This window comes from Lonchura striata, chromosome 5 (genome assembly GCF_046129695.1).
Source record: "Lonchura striata isolate bLonStr1 chromosome 5, bLonStr1.mat, whole genome shotgun sequence".
Classification (NCBI taxonomy): Eukaryota; Metazoa; Chordata; class Aves; order Passeriformes; family Estrildidae; genus Lonchura; species Lonchura striata.
The window spans coordinates 10,306,022-10,325,661 of record NC_134607.1 but is presented as its reverse complement, the minus strand read 5'-3'; the positions used below and the strand labels follow the sequence as shown (position 1 = coordinate 10,325,661).

The window sequence follows — 19,640 nt, the reverse complement described above, 5'->3', positions numbered from 1 at the left end:
TATTGGGAAAAGGGGAAAAGGACAAAAATACATGCAATAATATAAAGGGAAAGGCTACTGACAAAGTCAGAATACAACCTGGCCAGCGTGCTGGTAGCAGTCCGAATTGGAGTAGCTGCAGTCCTCTTGGGATGGCAGATGTAGTTGCTGTGTCTTCTCAGAGAACCTGTGAAAAGGCTCTCCTCTGTCTAGAAATCTCTGCTTTTATCCAGGTGGGAATGCCTAGCTCTTCCCTTTGGGCAGAGCATCTCACAATGGGTCATGAGTCACAAGGTGTGTCCTTAATCACCTCCTCCTCCTGGACAGTGTTATCTCTGAGTCATGTGGCCAGGCATTGATGGGGCCATTAACAGCAGATAAGGAAAACTGCGCTAAGGCAACTCTTACTCAGATGGTAATTGGAAAACGTTTTTTTTTTAAATCTTGGACACTCTTGAAGTCAACCAAAAATCCTGCGAGAAAGCATTTTGAAGTATCACTTCATTGGGCATTTGGTAATATTTGTGGAGACCCCCTTCCTTTTCCTCCTTTACAGATACCATTTTTTCTCTACTTGGATTGTGAACACTTTCCTACCTGCCAGGTGTCTTGGTTAACTTCTGTATTTACTTTAAACCAACTACTTTGTTGTGTTATACAGAAAATGATTATTCTCTTTTTGATTGGCTCCCTGGCACTGAAGCGATATGCGGAATAAATAAATAGACTCCACAACCTGGGGTAGTTATGAAGTGGATATGTTTTGCCAGCGCCTGGCACAAGTGTGATAGCTCTCCAAAAACTTGTGCCCTGAGCCGAGCCTCAGTCTGACCCACACTTTCATTCAGAAAGGTGCACAACTTTTCATGCATATTCAACCCCTGGCCCCGCCTGTCCTCGCCTCTCATGCCAAATAGGTCCACGCCCTTCTGGGCATGCGTGGTGGTCCTGCAGGGATCTCTGGTGGTCTCTTGAGGCTGAAGATTATGGTCTTCCTCATGATTGAACTTTTGAACTGTTCCTCTCTGCACTATTGGTCTTTCAGTGCTTATCTGAGTACGTCTGTCAGTCTTGGTAGGCTTGAAGACAGGAAAGCTTCTTTGTCTGGGTTCTTTGCATTCTGAGGCATTGTTCTTTGTGCAATAAGCTTCAGAAATTTGCATTTTCTTATGCCCTTTTGTACTTATGGCAAGGGTTTCTTAAGTAAAAGGTTTAAATGCAACACATAACTCTACAAATGCTTAATTCATTTTGTTAACTTAAGTGAATTCCAAAAACCTCTATTTGAGCACAGCTAGTGCTTCACTGTAAGGAGTTATGCAGAACAAGTTTGAGCAATTGCCCTGGAGCAGGGGCAGAGGAGCCCCTTTGGAATCACCTTTGTGTGATTGCAAACCACCATCACTAAAACAGGAATGAGGACAAAGAGATGAACACTGGATATTGCCATGTGGAGCATGATTTCCACAGAAACGTTTCTTTTTAAGTGGTTGAATGTTGTTACGTGTGCAGTGAAAAAACTGCATGTAAGAGGTCCCTGTGTTACAGCTCTCTCCTGCTATGTTTGGACACGTTTCATTACTAGAGCCTGCTGGTAGCTTGGTGTTGGGTAGGAATTTCAGCATGGAACAGGTTTGGTTAAGAAGTTAAAGCTCGTTTTTTCAGGTAGATAATAGGCATGAATTACAGTCGATGTGGATAGATACTGTGCAAGGTGTGAGCTCAGTGAAAAAATCTTCTTGGTCTCAGGCTGTAGTGGCTGAGGGCAGAGCTGTAGAGAACTAAACATTGCTAAAATACACACACGTCAAGGAACTTCTTCAGGGAGTTTCTGAATTTCTCCATGAAATCTCTGTGTTCAATTCTAGCTTGTATCTTAATCAAAAGCATGAACAGAGTGTGAAGGATTAATCCCACTAAGTCTTTTTCTCTTAGGAGTGAGCAATTGCTGTGAAATTTAGATAATATTTAGTCATATTTCCTTTGATATGGCTCAGGGAGAATCATCTGCAGAACATTTGACTTATTGGTTCGGGATCTCTTGTTGGCCAAGCTAAAAAGGAAAATACTTTTCTTTGATTTAGTGGAAGTCATTAGATAAAATGTCTGACACTATTACAAAAAAATTAAAAGGTGATAATATTACTTGAAACCAAAGTAAAAGAAATAAACTTTTAAAACCTTTCGTATAATGGACTATTTAACAGAAATAAACATAAGAATTAAACATTATACATGTTTTCCAATTGGAAAAAAAAATCCATATTTTGAGATGAAAAAGCCTGCAAAGCTTTAAAACTTGTCAGGGAATCTAGCATGCTTTCCCTACTCTTTTCATTTTTAAAAATTCTAGTTTTAAATCTGGGACTACCCAATATTTTGGAGAGAGAGGAGAAAGTGGAGATGAGGAGAAAGTTGGAAGAACAGAGTGTTGGGGAGGCTACCACAACAAAGGCAGAAGGACTTTCCTTTAATAACTAACCCAAGTATAACAACTTTGACTGGAAAAAAAATGAACAAAGACTGTGAATTCCTGAGAAAAAATTGCTAAAAACCTTCACATCAAATGCAAAGAGGACAAACTACAGAATTTCTCCTGAGGAGACTCACTAGATTTCTCCATTTGCCAGTGTTACACTTCTTGGTGGAAGTTTCCACTATCAGCTTGTGCAATCTAAGATTCCAGGTCATAGTGTCAGCTTGACTACTCCTAGGATTGTTTGTTCTCTGGCAAATTTAAAAAAAAAGTAATAAAAAAATGCAAGTTTTGACATTTCTCATATGCTAGCATGTACACACATACACAAGTACACCTTTCCATTTTTCTCACACAGCTTTTCATGACTGCACACTCATCTTCTGTACACTTCCCCAGACAGGTTTTATTTTTGATAGTATTTAATTTTCCCAGTGACACATTATATGTGTGTTTGTACTGTATTTAGCTCCTCAAGGTTTCTTTCCTTGTTAATTCTCGTCATCTGGTTAAGCATAGTTCCAGGAATGTTTCTTAAAAAAAAAAAATACAACCAGAACTGGAGGAGGAGGGATTTGGGCACCTCTGTTTTGCAGCCTGTTAAAAGCAAAGTACTTATTTATCTGTATTGCAAATCAGACAGGTAGGTAATAAGTATTTATATTTAACTTTGAGATAAATAATAGAAATAATGTGATACAAGTCTTTTGTACATTTAGTATCCTGGTTCAGCAAAACATTTTCCCTACCCATTTGCAGTGCATGTGTGGATTTGCACACCTGTGTCAGCCAGGCTGCTTCCTACAACACCCAAAAATACTCAAAATAGGTGAAATCTTTCAAAGATTTGGCAATTTTGTTTCCCTGTACTGCTGAAACCCTGCAGGGGTTGAGAGAGGGTTTTTGTTTTAATGCTGCATTTCCACCTTTCTAGTTTTGGTCACCCCATTAGTGGTCAATTATAGTGTGGGGCAGAAATCACTGGCATTTGCTGGACAAGGTCAGAATGTACTGGGGTCTTGCCTGTACCCCAAACAGGGTAGGCAGCGCAGTGGTGACATGAGAGAGGTGACAGAACATGTGATGTCACTGGAATGGTGGGGAAGGTGTCCACTCTTTGTAGCACATGGGAAGTGGTCTCTTGGCTAAGGCTCAAGTGCTGTTCACGCAAAACTCCAGGAGTTCTTTACTCTGGTCAGAAACCAAGGCAGCAAAGATCCCAGTGATGAAGTAAATACAGAAAATTACTCACTTAAATCACTTGTGGACATCATGAAGAGTTAAAATGTTTATTTCCCCGCACAATTTTTAGCCACCTTTAAACTATAGAGACAATTGAGAGCATGCAGCAAGTATCATTTTGCTTTAAACTGCCTTTTTTTAACATCATCCTTGCATTACTTATGTTTGATTGAACCTTAGTCCCAGTTAAGTATAGGCTGTAGACATTCATAACGTTCAGTATAGGGTTATCTTATAACTGAGCAGCAGACTCTTGAATTAGTTCTCCCTTTGTTTGTCCCCTCTTACCAGGTTTGTGAAAGAAAAAAGGCCAACCATTTCTCCCAACTTCAACTTTCTGGGCCAGCTTTTGGACTTCGAGAAAAAGCTCAAGAACCAGAGCCGTCAGCCTAGCCACATCAGTAAGCTGAAACTCCTGCACCTGGAGAAGAGCAGCGAGCAGGTGCAGGTGCTGGAGGGAGGGCAGAGCAGCCTCTCCCCCCACCAGCTCTGCCTCTCCGCTGCCTCGGAGCTGCTGGAGCCCAAGCCAACAGGGGGTGGCCACCCGGCCCCGCTGGAGGACGGGCCGCTGGTGCAGGCCATCAACGGGCTGCACGTCTCCCTGGACAAGGTGGAAGACAGCAACCGGCTGAAGCGCTCCTTTTCCTTGGATATCAAATCCGTGTCCTACTCAGCGAGCAGCAGCTGCGTGACCGCATCGGTGCAGGGCTTCGCCTCCTCCGAGGACACGCTGGAGTACTACAAACACGCAGCTGTCCTGGAGGGCAGCAGCAAGCTGTGCCAGTTCTCCCCCGTGCAGGAGGTGTCGGAGCAGAGCCCAGGGAGCAGCCCCGACAAGGAAGAGACGGCCGGGCCGCGGGAGGCCCCGTGGCCGCTGGCCAGCCCGGCCTCACGGCCACACGCGGGCCGGGCGGGCGGCAGCGCAGCCGCGCCTCGGGCCCTGCTGTACCCCCTGCACCGCAGCGGCAGCATGGAGGACACCTACAGAACGAACTTCGTGCTCGGGCTCTCCACCAGCCAGCAGCACCTGGCCAAGTCTGCCACGGGGCTAGGCCTCAAGGGCTGGCACTCGGACATCCTGGCCCCGCAACCCTCGTCCCTCACCAACAGCTGGTATTTCGCCGCCGAGCCCTCGCATTTCTACTCGGCCTCGGCGATGTTCGGGGGCAGCCCTGCCTTCCCCGCCTGCAGCTGCGGCCAGCTGCCCTCGGGCTGCGAGCAGGCCAGCGCCGTGCGCCGCCGGGCCCGCCAGGCCGACCGCGGCGACTCCCGGCGCAGCTGGCACGAGGAGAGCTCCTTCGAGAAGCAGTTCAAGCGCAGGAGCTGCCAGATGGAGTTCGGGGAGAGCATCCTGTCAGACAACAGATCCAGAGAGGAACTGGGCAAAGTGGGCAGTCAGTCGAGTTTTTCAGGCAGCATGGAAATCATTGAAGTGTCCTGAGGGGCAAAGGCTCGTGTGACTGTGGCAGAGCTGCTCCCCCAGCGAGTAAGAGGTCCCTGTAAATCTGAAACTTTGGGTAAAAAGGTGGGGGGAGGGAAGAAACAGAGGCTTTGCTTTGAACCAGGGAAAAGGGTGGTACTGCAGGGAAGTGACCACAATCTCTGCACAAGGAGACCAAGGTTGCTGCTGGGCTTTTCTCTTCTCCTCTCCGGGAGAAGGGTAGAACATTTCACAGACCTTTCCCTGTCAAAGGAAGCAATTCTGTGCAATGGATTGCCCATCCTTTTAGTGGCTTTTAACAAGGAAGCTCTCTTGGTGTCAAACCCTTTCTCTGGTTCCACTGAACCACGCTCCTGTCAGAACTAGTTTTGTTCTTCCCTCCCCATGCCTCACATCTTCACCAGTGCACCTTAGCCCTGACACTGAGCCAACCTCTGGAGGGAGACCTTTTTCCTATAAGAAAAGGAGACTGGAGGTGATTCCAAAGGCCATAGAGACTGGTTACAGCAAGGCTGGTCTGAACACACCCTTCAGACAAATGTAAATACTGGTGTAACTATTGTTCTAATGAATAGGCTTTAGGTGATTCGCTAGAGAGCTGCTTCAGAGAAAAAAAAACCCAGTACCTCAAAAACACATAAAATGTATGGCTGCCACATGCTGGTAGTAAGTTCATAAACAATGTGAACAAGTAATGACTGGGCTAGTTTAATTTTGTTTTTAAAGCTGTCCACGCACAAGTTTTAGTTGGCTCAGCAACAATTCTTAAAAGAAGATGAATGAACCATATTTAGGCCTGTTTCCCCTAGTCTTTTGATAAAGTATTTGTATTTTTGATATTGAGCTGACTTCTGGGAGAGGGGTAGCTGCTTTGGCTTCTAAGCTATAAAGGTATGGTTGATACCTAGAGCTACATGCAAGAGAAGTAGCTGGTACGAGTGGCCACAACACACTTTTACTGCCAATTAACAATTGCTGAAAAACAATTCAAATGTTTGGGTTTTTTTTAAGGTAAAAAATGAGCTGGGGCGGGCTTTTGTCCTTAACTGAGCAGTTCCAAGGTGTAACTGCAGATGCTCAAGGCTCTACCGCATTCTCACCCTCTGCACCCCAGAGCAGACACCTCCATCTCAAGGAGGTGTCACAGCCCTGGTTTCACAGGAGATGAGGCACAGCCGTTCTCATGTTTTTGACAACGACCCAGCTGCTTCCCCTCCCACCTTGGCTGCTGCTCACCTTGGGCTACATGTGCACATTGCCAGAGGTTTATGGTCAGCAAGGGATGGTACCAGAGCCACCGTGTAAAGCTTCATCCTTCCTGCCCCCAGGGCCTTCCCCAGCACCCCTCAGAACATTTGAGAGAAAACTATTTTTCTGTCCCACTTCAGTGTAGGCAGCTGAAAATTGTAGTAACAAATAATTAACCCTGGCCAACAGCTTTAAAAAAAAAATGTCAGCAGCAAACTGAAGCCCTAATTCAAGTCAGCAGCTTGGGTTATGTTTGGGTTTTTTTACTGTAAGTTTAGCTAGTTTGTAACTCAAATCTCAGGTTTTACTATATTGAAAAGTGGAGATTTTTGTCATAGTTTTGTTTTGTGGCTAGGATGTGACTTTAATTTCCTACAATAGACCATTGAAAATAGCACTGAAAGCTACAGCATTGATTAACTTGATCCTAAAAAGTGCAAAAGGCACAGAGAGGAGGCACCAGGAGTCACTGAGCCCAGACGCTCTTTGTGCTGTGTGTACAAGAGGCTGTACAAAGGGCCTGGGCAAGGGATAGGCTGACATACCCTGGACACTGTGTCAGGTGCTGGCTGTTCATTGAACATGCTGCCACTTGTCTCTGTTTACATCTCCAGTGGAAGTGACTACATCACAACTTGTCTCTGTTTACATCTCCAGTGGAAGTGACTACATCACAACTATTTTTAGCTGTGTGTATATATGCTTATGTTAACAGTTGAACAGGGCTCCTCTCAGCCACAATTCGGCAAAAGCCCGTGACTTTGATTTAAACCAGTTAATGGGAGTTAACACATATCAATCCCTAGAGGCAAAAACAGATTCTCCCTGTTTTGTGCTCCCTCAGACATGTGTGTTCTCCCCTTCTTTGAATGTTTGGGGTTGGTTTGGTTGATTGCCTTTTGAAGAACTGAAATCTGGTCTTGTGGCTCTTTGTGATTCCCAGTGTGTTCTGGATGAATCCAAGGTGTAGGCTCAGTACTTATGGGGGCAGGTTCCCATAGGAGGAAGCCTTAACCCCATGTCCTCCTGCACAGGATGGTGCCCTGGCTCATACATGAACTAGAGTCCTGTCCCTGAACAATTGTGGAAATGGTTTGCAGAAGTCTGAAAAGCAAAGTGGAGGATGTGACAGGGAAAAATGTGTACACATTCAATATGAATATAACGTATGGCATTTGGTGTGTGGCATACTTGACATGTTTGGTGTATGGCAAGCTGGTGAAGTGGTTCAGAGAGATGTGAGTTTCTCATCTTGTTGTGTCATGAACATTACCTGTATGTTATGGAGAAATAAAATCAGAAATGGTACCTGTTTATACAGAAGGCTGAGGAAGGAGTTGTTGAGTGTTTTACCTGCAGCAGGACCTGTTCCCCCCAGCAGCCAGGAGAGCAGGGACCATGTCCTTTATGGGACACCCCCTTCCCTGCAGGTGTGTTCATGAATGACAGGGCTGGAGAAGCTTTAGATCACTTTTCACAAGCAGTGGTGATTTTACAGCACCAGTAACCATTTAGGGCTCTTACCAGTCCCTGATTACTCCCCTTCTTCTGCTCCATTGCTGAACAGCAGTGGCACTTGTCTGCATTAACACCTTCCACTGTCTAATCCAGGTGTGAGTAACCTGTTCCTCAGGCAACTGGGGTGGTCTTGGTGAAGCAAGTATTTAAAATTGTTGAAGCTACCCAGAACAAACCCCACACTTTTTTCTTGCCTCCCTCCCATACAACTTATTTGAAGAATAATTTAATTACTCGTTTAAATACTTGTTTTGACTGATACTCTCAGTCTTGAAGAATTCAGAGCAAGTTCTGCTCACTGAGATTGGAGCACAACCTCCCCACTACTGCTTCAGAGAATGGCACACACATATACAGCATAATTAGGATTAAAGAGGGCAGCCATAGTAATATTCTTAGGAGAAAGCTGCAAGTTTATTTAACAACATCTTCAAACTCGGGTGCAGTAAGAGCCTTTTGAGAATTTCAAAGCACAGTCCCAGAAAGGGAAATGCAAAATATTCAGCCTCTCTAAAAGAAAGAGCACAAGGAACAACCTGTGTGAGTTTCTGTTCTTACCTTCCACAAACAAGATATAGGAGCTCCTAGAGAACAAAACATGAACCATGCAAATTCAATGGCATCATCAGCTGCTTAGCCTACACAACAGGTTGACATGACAATCTTCTATGACCCCACTCTAAAGTCCAATTCTGATTGCAGTAGCTCTGTTCCCTCAAATTCTGTTTTTTGAAGCATTCACTTCAGCTTTCACCACTCCTGCCTGCTTTGCAGGACTTGCTCTGCTCCTGCTCCTTCCATCTCTGGCCCTATCACCAGCCAGCTCTGGGAAAGAGACAGTTTAAGTCCACCTCCAGTAAAAACCCAAGGGGCAACTGAAATCTGTCTCATGCATGTCACCAACACCTAATTTTAATTTCACTGCCTGGCATTACTGGGAAGAGGTCCCCAAGGTCACTGGGCTCCTGACCATCAAAGTGACATTCCTAAAATGAAGTGAACTGAAAACAGCAAAAACCTCCTCCCAGCAGGAATCAGGTAGCCCTGCTTTTGAGGGGGCTGGGGAGGATAAGAGTGTAGAAATGTGGTAATCAGGTGAACTACTGTCTTTACTAACTGTATTCATCAGCTAAGTGCTCAGTATGCTGTGATTCACAGCACAAGTTACAAACTTACTTCTGCCAGAAAGCGTGGGCATGAAAAACCCAGAACAAAGGAGACAGCACTAAGGTCCTAATAAGACTGTTACTTTTTAAATCCAAAATCACTGCAATTCAACCAAACTTACCTAGCCAGACATCTTAATTAGCCAGCCATACACCTAACTAGTCTATTTGTTATCAATCTGTGATAAAAGTAGTTATTCTAGCACTTTTAGACAGTAATATACACAATGTCACAATTACATTATACACACAAACCCACAACTGAGAATTCAGGTAGAACAGTGTTCCTAATACATCAGCTTTGCCTGGCAACAGCACTTGCCCTTTGAATGCTGCCTGCAAAGAACTTCTTGGCCCTCAGATCCAAATGGTTGCTCTGAGGCAAACTGAAGTGTTTCTGCAGAAAAGCCTTGAGCTAATTCTGCACTTCCAAGAATATTAAGAGTCACCATAAACAGAAAAGGAAAGGGAGCTATTTCTTGCCTTCTGCAACACCCACGCTCTGGGAAGGGGCTGCTTTCCTGGCATGTAAAATGCTGCCAAACACTTCTGCTGCAAGGGATTGCTCACTTTGAGGAGTGGATTTCAGCTGCCGTTTCCAGGGACCCTCACCATACTCCACTGCTGTACAAAGCCAAAGTGTGACACTACAGGCAATGATGAGGCTGGGGCATCAGGCCATTAAAAAAACAAACAAACAAACAAACAAACAAAACAAAAAAAAACAAAACAAGACAAAACAAGACAAAAACAAAAACAAAAACAAAACCAAAAACAAAACCCAAAAACAAAACAGCAGCAAAATAAAAAGAACCCCTGTAAATCTCGCTCTTTCTTTATTCAGTATCACCTGTGCAGGTGAGAGTTCATCACCACTTCCACTTTCCCAAGCATTCTATTCAAACTGGACATCAGTGCCAACCAGAACTGGGACAGCATAGGGGGAAAAAACCAACCAGCATTTATTTACATTCTAGGGATGTGTTTCCTCTCAATCCTATGGCAGAGGCAGCCCCAGGGCAGCTGAAATCAGCCAATTCCACATCACAGAGTAGTTGCAGAGTAAAGCTGAGATATGCCTGCACTGCCCAGACACCACGGTGGGAAGTGGGAATGAAGAATGAGCAATAAGACAATTGGAGAAAAAACACACTTGGAAAAGAGCCACACCAAAAGTTTTAATAATGGAGCTGTGGAACATGGAGCATGTAGGAAGCTGAACAGGGTAACCACCCATAAACCATGGAGTGCTCAGCCACAAGGCTGGCAATCAAAATACCGTCTGTCAGCTTGGGAACAGGAGGGATGTTACAGCAGTACCTCGGGAAACTACTGGCACACAGTCTTGAGAGAGGGGCTGACTCATGCAATCAATGGGCCTGTGAAAACATGTATTTCTACTCTTTTTGAAAAAGCTTGAAGGAGGGGAAAACACTTTAAAATATTGAACGATATTTAAATATATTTAATTTAAAATACATCTATTTAAAAAATAAAGCAACAACAAAAATTCTTTTCTCTCCCCTTCAGCAGATCTTCACAGAAATTGCCCTGCAGGTAGGCTGGCACTTTAGCACCCTGTCAATGCATACAGTGACAAAAACAACAGGAAACCACAAAGCATACCTGCTCTGCATGGGCAGCACAGTGACCAGTGTGAGATACAAGGAGCACCAGTGGCAGCACAATAGGGGAGTTGCAACAGCAGAATCAGGGGAAGGGCCAGAGCAGCTCAGGGCAGAGGAGAACCAGAGCTCTAGGGACTCATCCTGCTCCCCAGCTTTTCACAAGATCATGTATCAAGCTTAGCCTGTACTCAGACCACACACCACCAGAAAGCAGAAAAGGGCAACAGTGTCTGGTTTCAGAGGAGCACACCAGATTATTCACTGTTCATAGCACTACATTTGTGGTAGAAGTAACAGCTGGAACATTCAATAAAGATAACTGAGGCCTCCTCCAAGAGTGTTTGGCTTGGAAAAGAAAATTCATGTGCAGAAAGGTGATTCCAGTGACATCTCCAAGCTCCTGCTAAACAGCGTGGGTGGGAAGCATCAGTCTTACCCTGAGTATCACTTGCATCTGAGCTGAATCTGAAAGCAGCATGTGGAGCAAAGTCAACAAAAAGCAGCCAAGCAACAAACAGCAGCTCAAGAAGATGTGGCAGGACACAGCTCCCCCTGCGCAAGAGGGCTAAAGACTTACAGTTCCTGAAGGCAGTGACAATATTTTAAATAAAACTGTAAACCATCATTCAAGGGCATTTAGAGGGTGCATGTTCTTACAGTACCCATATGAAAGACTACCACCTGTGGAATGAAGATGATGACATGTGAGTATTGGAAAAGGTTGGTCTCCACACTTCAGCTCTAATTTCTTTCTAGTTCAGTTACTATGCCTTCCACAACCTGCCCTTGCTGTTCAGGAAGCTCTTGTCTGTGAGGCCCAGCAGCACAGCCACAAGTTTAAAGAACAGTGTTCCTAGTTACGAAGCTTTTCTCCTATTCTCAGCCCAGTGCCTTTGTGTTTTCTGGCATATGAGGCAGGAACTGATTTGCAGTCTTCAGCTGGAAATACTATTCCTTTGCCCTCATTAGCACTGCAGGGAGCAATGCTTTGACTTGATACTTAATGGCCTGAGGCCAAATGTCTAAAAGCCTCAGAGAAGTATCTTACAGGAGAGAGCATCTGCCTTGATATCCAGTATTGGGATCTTCCCACTGGCGCAGGTTTCCAGCACACCAGGGTGTGGGACACTCATGATCCCATCTGGCAGACAGCTGAATGTTGCACATTTTAAACATCCAGACAGCATCATCTGGACAAAGAGGACAAAAATGGCTGCAGCCACTATTTAAAGCAGCTCAATATTCTTGTGTCTGATGGTGGGAGGCAGAGACACATTCCATGATGGAAACGAGGATCCACAAGGGCATGGCCATGACAAGCAGCTTTTCCTGGGTTAAGTCTCATGTAAGTTTTTAACAATCCAAGAGTAAAACATAGCAGAAAGCTTGGACAAGGATGGAATTCTGATGTTTTATGCTGGGCAACACACAGCATATACCTACAACTCTGTACAAGTCTGTAAAAACCTCTGAGTGGGAGCAGCAGGCAAGGAGACCTGCTGCCTTTGCTAAAAACCCTCCTGCTGAGTTCCCTGCCCTCCCTGAAGCAGTCAGTCCCACTTCTCAGGGCATCAATCCAGGGGGCTCCATTTCTACAGGAGTCTGCGTCTAGACAGTGTTCAGCAGGCCCTGGGATCCAACCACCACCGTGGTTCAGACACACATCTAAGTTGGCTGCATGATAAAAATTCATATTACGTGACCTTTGGGAATGCAAACAGCCTGCTGCTTCTTGCTACCAGGCAACAATTATTATAATCAAAAACCTACTACATTCTGATTTCCAAATGCTGAGAGACAACCTTTTGCTTAATAAATGCTCTTATGTACTAAGACATATTGAAGGAAGTTGCCTTTGGCAAATGACCCTACCTTGTGCTGTACTGGAAGCTGGGTTGTCCCTGACTGTCCTCACTGCTGGAACTGCACTCCTGACACACAACAATCCTTGTGGTTCATGGGCTTTTCAGTCTGGGCTCACCTGGCAGGAAGCAAGAACATCCTGTTGCCTTTGAAGCAAGTGGCTGAGAAGGGCCTCATGTCTTCAGTTGTTCAGCAGCATACCACCACCACCTCCTGGCACAAGGACAGCTAAACCAACACAAAGAGCCAAAGGACTTAGCAAATCTCTCCCTTCTACTCTCATGCACTTGAAGAAGCAGCTGCACTCCACTGGTAAAAAAGACAGCACCAAGGTAACTTGAGTGTCCCAATAAAAAAAGATATCCTGTGTCCAACTTTGAGATGCAAAGTGATTAGGTTGGTACCAGTGCCTATTAGAGGGACACAAAATGCCACTAGCTGGGGCATGGGGATATAGTCAGGGCAAGGAGGAGAGGAAAACTAAGCTTTGCTTTACATTAACAGACATACGTATCTAGAACAGTTACTCCTTTACAGCCTCATATATTAGTGAGCCCATAGAAACAGGAGCCTCAAGGACATGCCAAAACCCTGCCATGCAAACCACATTAATTATGATAATGGTCAGATTTTAGTAAGCCAGTTCCTGGCTCCCACACTTTCACCTATAAAACACATATTTCCAAGGCCCAGGGATCAGAAATACCTTCCAGTCATCTAACTGTCTAAACCCCAATGGCACAAGAAACATGTTAGAGGGTTCGTCACACCCCATATCCCTTTCAATTTTTTTAGTAAAAAAATATATCAGATGAAAGGAAATTCCTCCTCTGTAAACCACTAGTCAGAGCAATGAAACAAATGTGTCTGCACAGGCGGTGTAGTGGCAGAGGAGACAGGAGGGCAAGAGGAGGGAGTTGAGAGAATGGTAAATCATCTCTTCCAGGGAGCCCCTGGATTCCTGGCTGTGTGGCTCCAGCAGCTCACGCCGCTCTCCCTGCAGTGCCCTAGCAGAGAGTCTAACAGCAGCGCTGCCTGCTCCCCACATCTGCCAATAGAGCCTGCTGGAAGCGCTTCTGTGCTGAACATGGAGCGTGGAAGGTAACGGGGTTGTGGGGGGAGCTGCCGGAGTGCTATGACCTCAGCTCCCGGTCAGGTTTCATGGAGAAGGGCTCCAGCTGCTCCCCCTCCGGCAGGAGGCTGTTCAGCCGCTCCATCAGCGGCACCGTCTGGTCGATGCCCATCTGGATTCGGCGCAGGATGGCAGACATCTCATTGACCTTCTGGATCTGCTCTGCATACTTGGCGTACTTCTTCTGGCGCTCCTGCATGAGGCTGTAAAGAGTTTCCACAGAGAGGTCCATCTGTGTAAAAACAACAAGCACAGCAAGGCTCATTAGGCCAACTGTTGACACACACCTTTCAGCACACTGTCCTTCCCAAAAGCAACCACCCCGGATGCTCCACTAACAGGAGGTAACAGACAAGTACAGAGGAACTCCTTGGAAGGAACATAACCAGTCTGTCATGGAATGGGATGATTCACAGTTGTATACCAGGGAAGACATATGATGACCTCAGTTCTCCACCCAAATACCTAAATATCTGATCAGAAAATTCTTCATTTGCAGGACTGCAAGCCAACAGGCGCTGCCAGGGTTTTCCCAATAAACTAACGAACACATCCTCCTAGTTATCCAAACCCAGAGGACCGTGGCCTCTGCCTACACCTAAACTATATTTTCACTGGAGATCATTCATTTGCCAGCGTTAAGCTTTACCACAGTTGCCAGTGCTAATTTTTCTCAGTTTAACCAGGTTACTCTGCAACTAAGCCATAGCTGTAATTACCATTGTCATCTGGAAAACTCCTGCCTTGAGAGAACCACAATGGATTGCCAGTGTATCTAATTTCCCTGAAACCCAAAAATAAGAGTGTTATAAGTGACCCCAGGAGAGACATTAAGAAAATTAGCCATGCAATTAAACATAGTCAGTACCCAAACATGGCTTGAGCATGATGACAATGACAGGAACTGCAGTGCTGTTCCTGCTATTGAGTGATGAAGACAGCCTTTATAATTCACAGCCCATTTTTCTGTTAAGCCAGACATACAATCTCCAGGCAGGATTCAGCCAGTAGCTGCCAGTACCTTACACACAAACCCAGTCAGATGGCTTAAGCTGTAAACTAAGATATGTACCACATGTTCCAAGAGCTTGGTTACAGGGTTGTTCGATGCCCTCAAGTGCACACTGGAAGCTTGGTTACTTTGGCTCACTGTAGCTGTACTAACAACCCCAGTGACTCTAGTGTACTGGCTCTTCCAACTGGGATGTCTTTGTGGAAAGTAGTCCCCTGTCTTGGGACTCAATACAAGCTCACAGTAGCTGAGAGTGAAGGGCAGGACAGGATGAGAGGACACACACTGAGCAGTTTTAGCCCACTGCAACCTCTTACCACTGGTTTCCCAAATCTTTCTCATCTAATTGCTCCCAGAGGAAGGAGGTCACTACTCACGATGAAGCAGCCTCAGGGAATCAATGCTGAAAAATGGTCTACCAAGAAGCACAGGTTCAAATAACCATTAACAGGTTCAAATCCCTCTCCTGAACTGTGTGACAGAGTCAACCCGTCCGGTGGAGGACAGTGACCATACCTGTCACCAGGGACAACACACATTTATCAGTGCAGTGCTAAGAAAACACAAGGTGCTGACCTGACCTGACTTACACAACACTGAACAGGCAGGTGCAATCCTGATGCTGTGTCCAGTACTGTGGGGTCTGCAGGGGAGAACCTGCAACAAGGGAGGACTGGATGGAAATGGTACAACACTGGAAGCCCCACTGAGGAGGGAGGGCAGCAGAGAGAATTCTGCCATCCCACGGGTGGCAGCAGGGTTTGACACTGGGGATAAACTGCTGTAGCTGTATGTGCTCGCAAATGTCCCTTTCAAGCCTTGGGGAAGAGGTCAAGTCAAAAATAGTCAGGCAAGAAATTATTTTATTGAGAAACCTAAGTTACAAACAGCATTGAAAACAAACACACAACTTTCAGCTGAATTTTCATGGGAATTAGGGGGCATTTTTCCACCCCATCACCTCCATCAGAGCTGCAAATGGTACCAATTGACCTTTTATTTTGCCTGCACTCTCTACTGCTCTCAGGCTGAATTCTTCCTCTTTGCTCTTTGCCTCTGTGCTTTCCTGTGAATTCCTTCCTCCATTCCTTCATCCACGGGACAAAATAAAAACCAGCAGAGCAGGAAACTCCAAATAGAGTGGAAACAATTAGAGCCTACACAGGGGTTTCTATTAAAACCCCAGCTTAATAATTTAGTAGCTTGGCACTAGCTCTCTAAAGAACAGTTTTTAAAAGCAGACCACCACCAACCAGCAAGTTCAATCCAGTGCCTAAAAACATCCTACCTAATGAAAGGTGGCCTGGAGGGGTAGCCAGTGGGAAACCTGCCAAAAGCCAGCATGCCTCATTAAATGGACCAGCATGAGGACCCAGGCAGAAGCCTCCTCTGGTTCTGAAGTTCTCAAGTTCTCCTCCACTGGCAGATTCTTCACGTGGCCTCACAGTACTGTATAAGAAGCAAAATTGGCACCTACCAAGCTTTCAAGCAAAAAACACCCAAGACCCCCCCTTTCTCTCCATTCCAGTAATTTGCATCTGTTGACTTTTAGGCTCCTTGTGTAAGTATGAGTAACAAGGGGAGAAGCCGATACTGACTTGCAGTAGGAAGAAGAAATGCAGAGTGGCACCAAGCACTTTGCTACCTTTGGACACATTCACAAGAGCCATAAAAAAAGCTACCTTACAAGAAAGAGAAAGGGTGGAAGTGAGTGTTTCCTTACACCTACCATCCAAGTTTGCCTGCTGAGGGAGGCCACAGTAGCTGCACAGTCTGAGACACAACAGGGAGAACTGAAATAGAGCAATTGTGAGGTAAGGTCAATTTCTACTCAGTCTGAACCTGGTCTTTTTAACTATTAAAAAAAAAAAAAAGGAAACTATGTGTTAATTTCTGGAAATAAATGCCAATGTTTCTCTCAGCTTTTCCTGAAGCAGGCCTAAGTATACACTTACATCCTTCCTACCTCCTCCCCCTCCAAGTGAGCACCTCCAGTGCCAGACCTTGTGCTTTTATCTCTCCTGGCATGCAGTCCCATTCCTCTAGCACTCAGATGGGGCTTTCAGGTTCAGAGGGTCAGCCCTATATACCCACCACAGGGACTAACACCAGCTTGCAGGAATCTATAATGAGTAGGGAACACACATAAGAATGCACCTCATTCCTATCTATTTAATTTCATACATCATACAGTAGTAATAAAAAGCAACTGGAAAAGGGGAACTTTTCTGGAAAAGGGGAAGTACAGTCTGGTCCCTTGCCTACAGCCAAGGCAGTCCAAGGCAGCCTCGAGGGTCAATGAGTGAAGTTGCCTTCTCTGAGCAGTTCCCATCAACTCCCAGGTCCTTCCCTGACATGAAGTCCTGCCACATTCTCATCTGGAAAACATTCAAGTCTCAGCCTTCTTGCCCATCCCAGACTGTGAAGCTCTCTGGGAAACCCAGCAAGACACCCCAGAGCCAGTAATTCTTCCCTGTCCTAAAACCATCTGAGAGTGTTTATTTGAGCCATTACTCTGCTCTGGTTGCTTCAAGCTTCCTACAATGCCAGGCCACCAGAGCTGCAGACAACTGAACCCTCTTGCCCTGAACTCATCAGATGTGACAGATGTGAAGCAGCATTGTCACCAGTCCCTGACAACCAATCTGTCCTTCAAACATCACCACTCAGTAAGCTACAAACATCCCCAACTTAGTGGTATACAAAAGTTTCCGGAGAGTTAAGACTGGACTTGAAGCCTGTTAAAAAGCAACAGAACAAAGCAGAGGGAAGAGCCCAGCATGTGATGTCAGAGTCCTAATTTTCATCAAAGGAAGATGTTCTGCCCCATCTGGAGTTGAGAAAAAAAGATGTGTTCTCAATGAAGTGGTGAGAGCTCCAAATGCAAATGTCATTTCTTTCCAAAAACCATTCCTTCTGTCAAAGCAGCAAACCTGAGTCTGGACGTGCCCAGAGTAGAAGACAGGATCTTTCTCCCCTTCCTACATGAAACAGGATGGAGGTGTTTCTTTAGTTTTTCTTTCAGAAGCACAGGTCCATAAAAATGGACAAGCTTAAAACTCACACTCCAGCACACTTTTTTTGTACAGTCATTTATATTCAGAATTTATGTCTGTTTCTGTTTCAAAGCTCATGCCTCCTCTGTGGATTATCATTAGCAAGACAATAATTTTGCCTCAGCTTCACATTTAAACATGAAATTACATCTACCAGGCTTTTCTTTCATCAAATGAATATAGATTAACAATTACTTCCAACAACACTGCAAGATGGATATTTCCTCACTTAAAAGGGCCCCAGGCATAGCCCCTCTTACTACACCATTCACATTGTCAGCCCTGAGTCTCCTCTGCATTACACAGGTCCATTTGTAACACCACATTGATGAAACACAAAAACAATCGAAGATATTGTCAGACATCTTGCACACCATAAATTCTTGCATTCATTTAAAAATTATTCTTGGCCCACACTGCCAAGCAGAATAAAGACATTAATTTAGCCCACAAAAAGACTGAGGTCAGCACTGGCCAATGCTCAATTCTTTTCAAGAGACCACACTGAAAACAAATCAGTGCCCTTATATATACATCTATATGCACACAGACATATATATATATACACACACACACTTCTTACCTGGCATAGATTTATAGTACCCCTGTCATGGGCATGTGAGTGTCATAAGCTCTCAGAAACCGAGGTCATATCTTGTTAGTTCAATGACTGACAGACTGAAAACTGCAGCTAGACACATTTTCCCTGGTTGCAGAACATGCAAATGTAATCAGTTCATTAAACTTGGAATGAAATTTCTAGAGAGGCACTGCTGACATTCATAACAAAAAAAAAATACATCTCATAAGAGGATATTCAGACATTCCCAGCTTCTCCAGTCCCTCCTAAAATGCCAAAAAGGCAAGAAGATGTTTTTGTTTCCCCTCGACATTTGGTAACAGCCTTCAAGAGCTCAGTCAAAGAGAGAGTACTGCAGAGACAAATTCCTTGCTTGCTGTCCCCCCCACTGTATTCTTATTTTGTCCATTCCCTCTTCAAAATATAGAATTGTAAAACTAATGCTGTGTGTCCTCAGATGCCCTTCCCAAATCAAACCTTGGCTTTGTTGCAAATTGCATTGCACTAACTAGCATTGCTTTAAGTTTTTAGTGCAGGCAGGGTAATTTTGGAAGTAAGTTGTTGTTTACCTTGTTCCTACCACCTTTTCAAGCTTGTGAATAGAAAAAATTGTGATAACAAAGCAAGTCTTTACTTTCAGCACTGTGTCAGCTGTGAGTGGCTAGTAGCCTTAGCTGTGAATTGCAGCTTGCAGAACACACATAACAAAGGTAATTTAATTTGTACAGAAGTTTATAAAGGGGGGAGGAGTGATTGGCAGACTCACCACTCCAGGATGTTAGAATGTAGAGTAATATTAAAATATAAATATTAGAATGTAGAGTGTTGATGTCTTAATGCTAGACGAAGACAAGAGTTTGAATGCAGTCTCTGCATAAAGGGCAGAGAAGTGTCATAACACATGGTTGTTAGAAAGTTGTTCAGTGATGTAGACTAAAGAAAGAGAATGTCAGGAGCACCCGGAGACGCCAAGTTAAAGACTGTCAAGATTAAGAGGTGTTTGGCTGCTCTCGTGCGAGCGGCAATGTCTCAGGGGATGCAGCAGAGACCGATTCACAGGGGCGACCCGGAGAGGCCACTGCCAGTGTTCTCCCACCCGGTGGAAGCGGAGCAGAACGCGGTTTGCGTGCGGTGCCGCTGGGGTTTGGGGGCTGGCTCGGTTGTGCCAGGGTCCCGGAAGGTGCGGAGCTGCTGGGTGCACTGGACCCCGGTGGCGGTGCTGGCTGAAGATCGCTGGGTTTGCCGCTGAGGAGCGGGCTGACTCCCAGCCTGCTGGGGTCCCGAGTCCAGAGGGGTAGC

The 19,640-nt window shown here is 45.2% G+C and overlaps 2 protein-coding genes across 6 annotated transcripts in view; one reads left to right on the top strand and one right to left on the bottom strand.

Moving 5' to 3' along the window:
• The window catches only part of DUSP16 (dual specificity phosphatase 16), a 63,361-nt gene extending 55,652 nt beyond the window's left edge, over nucleotides 1–7,709 (top strand). For all 5 annotated transcript variants that reach the window (XM_021535108.3, XM_021535107.3, XM_021535106.3 and 2 more), the window contains one exon: nucleotides 3,989–7,709. In XM_021535108.3, the coding sequence (XP_021390783.1) occupies nucleotides 3,989–5,138 (1,150 nt within the window). In that variant the 3' untranslated portion in view covers nucleotides 5,139–7,709. The remainder of the gene's footprint in view (nucleotides 1–3,988) is intronic.
• Nucleotides 7,710–8,296: 587 nt separating this feature from the next.
• BORCS5 (BLOC-1 related complex subunit 5) overlaps nucleotides 8,297–19,640 on the bottom strand; it is an 80,237-nt gene continuing 68,893 nt past the window's right edge. Inside the window, exon 4 of the mRNA XM_021535111.2 lies at nucleotides 8,297–13,925. Coding sequence (XP_021390786.1) covers nucleotides 13,695–13,925 — 231 coding nt within the window. The 3' untranslated portion in view covers nucleotides 8,297–13,694. The remainder of the gene's footprint in view (nucleotides 13,926–19,640) is intronic.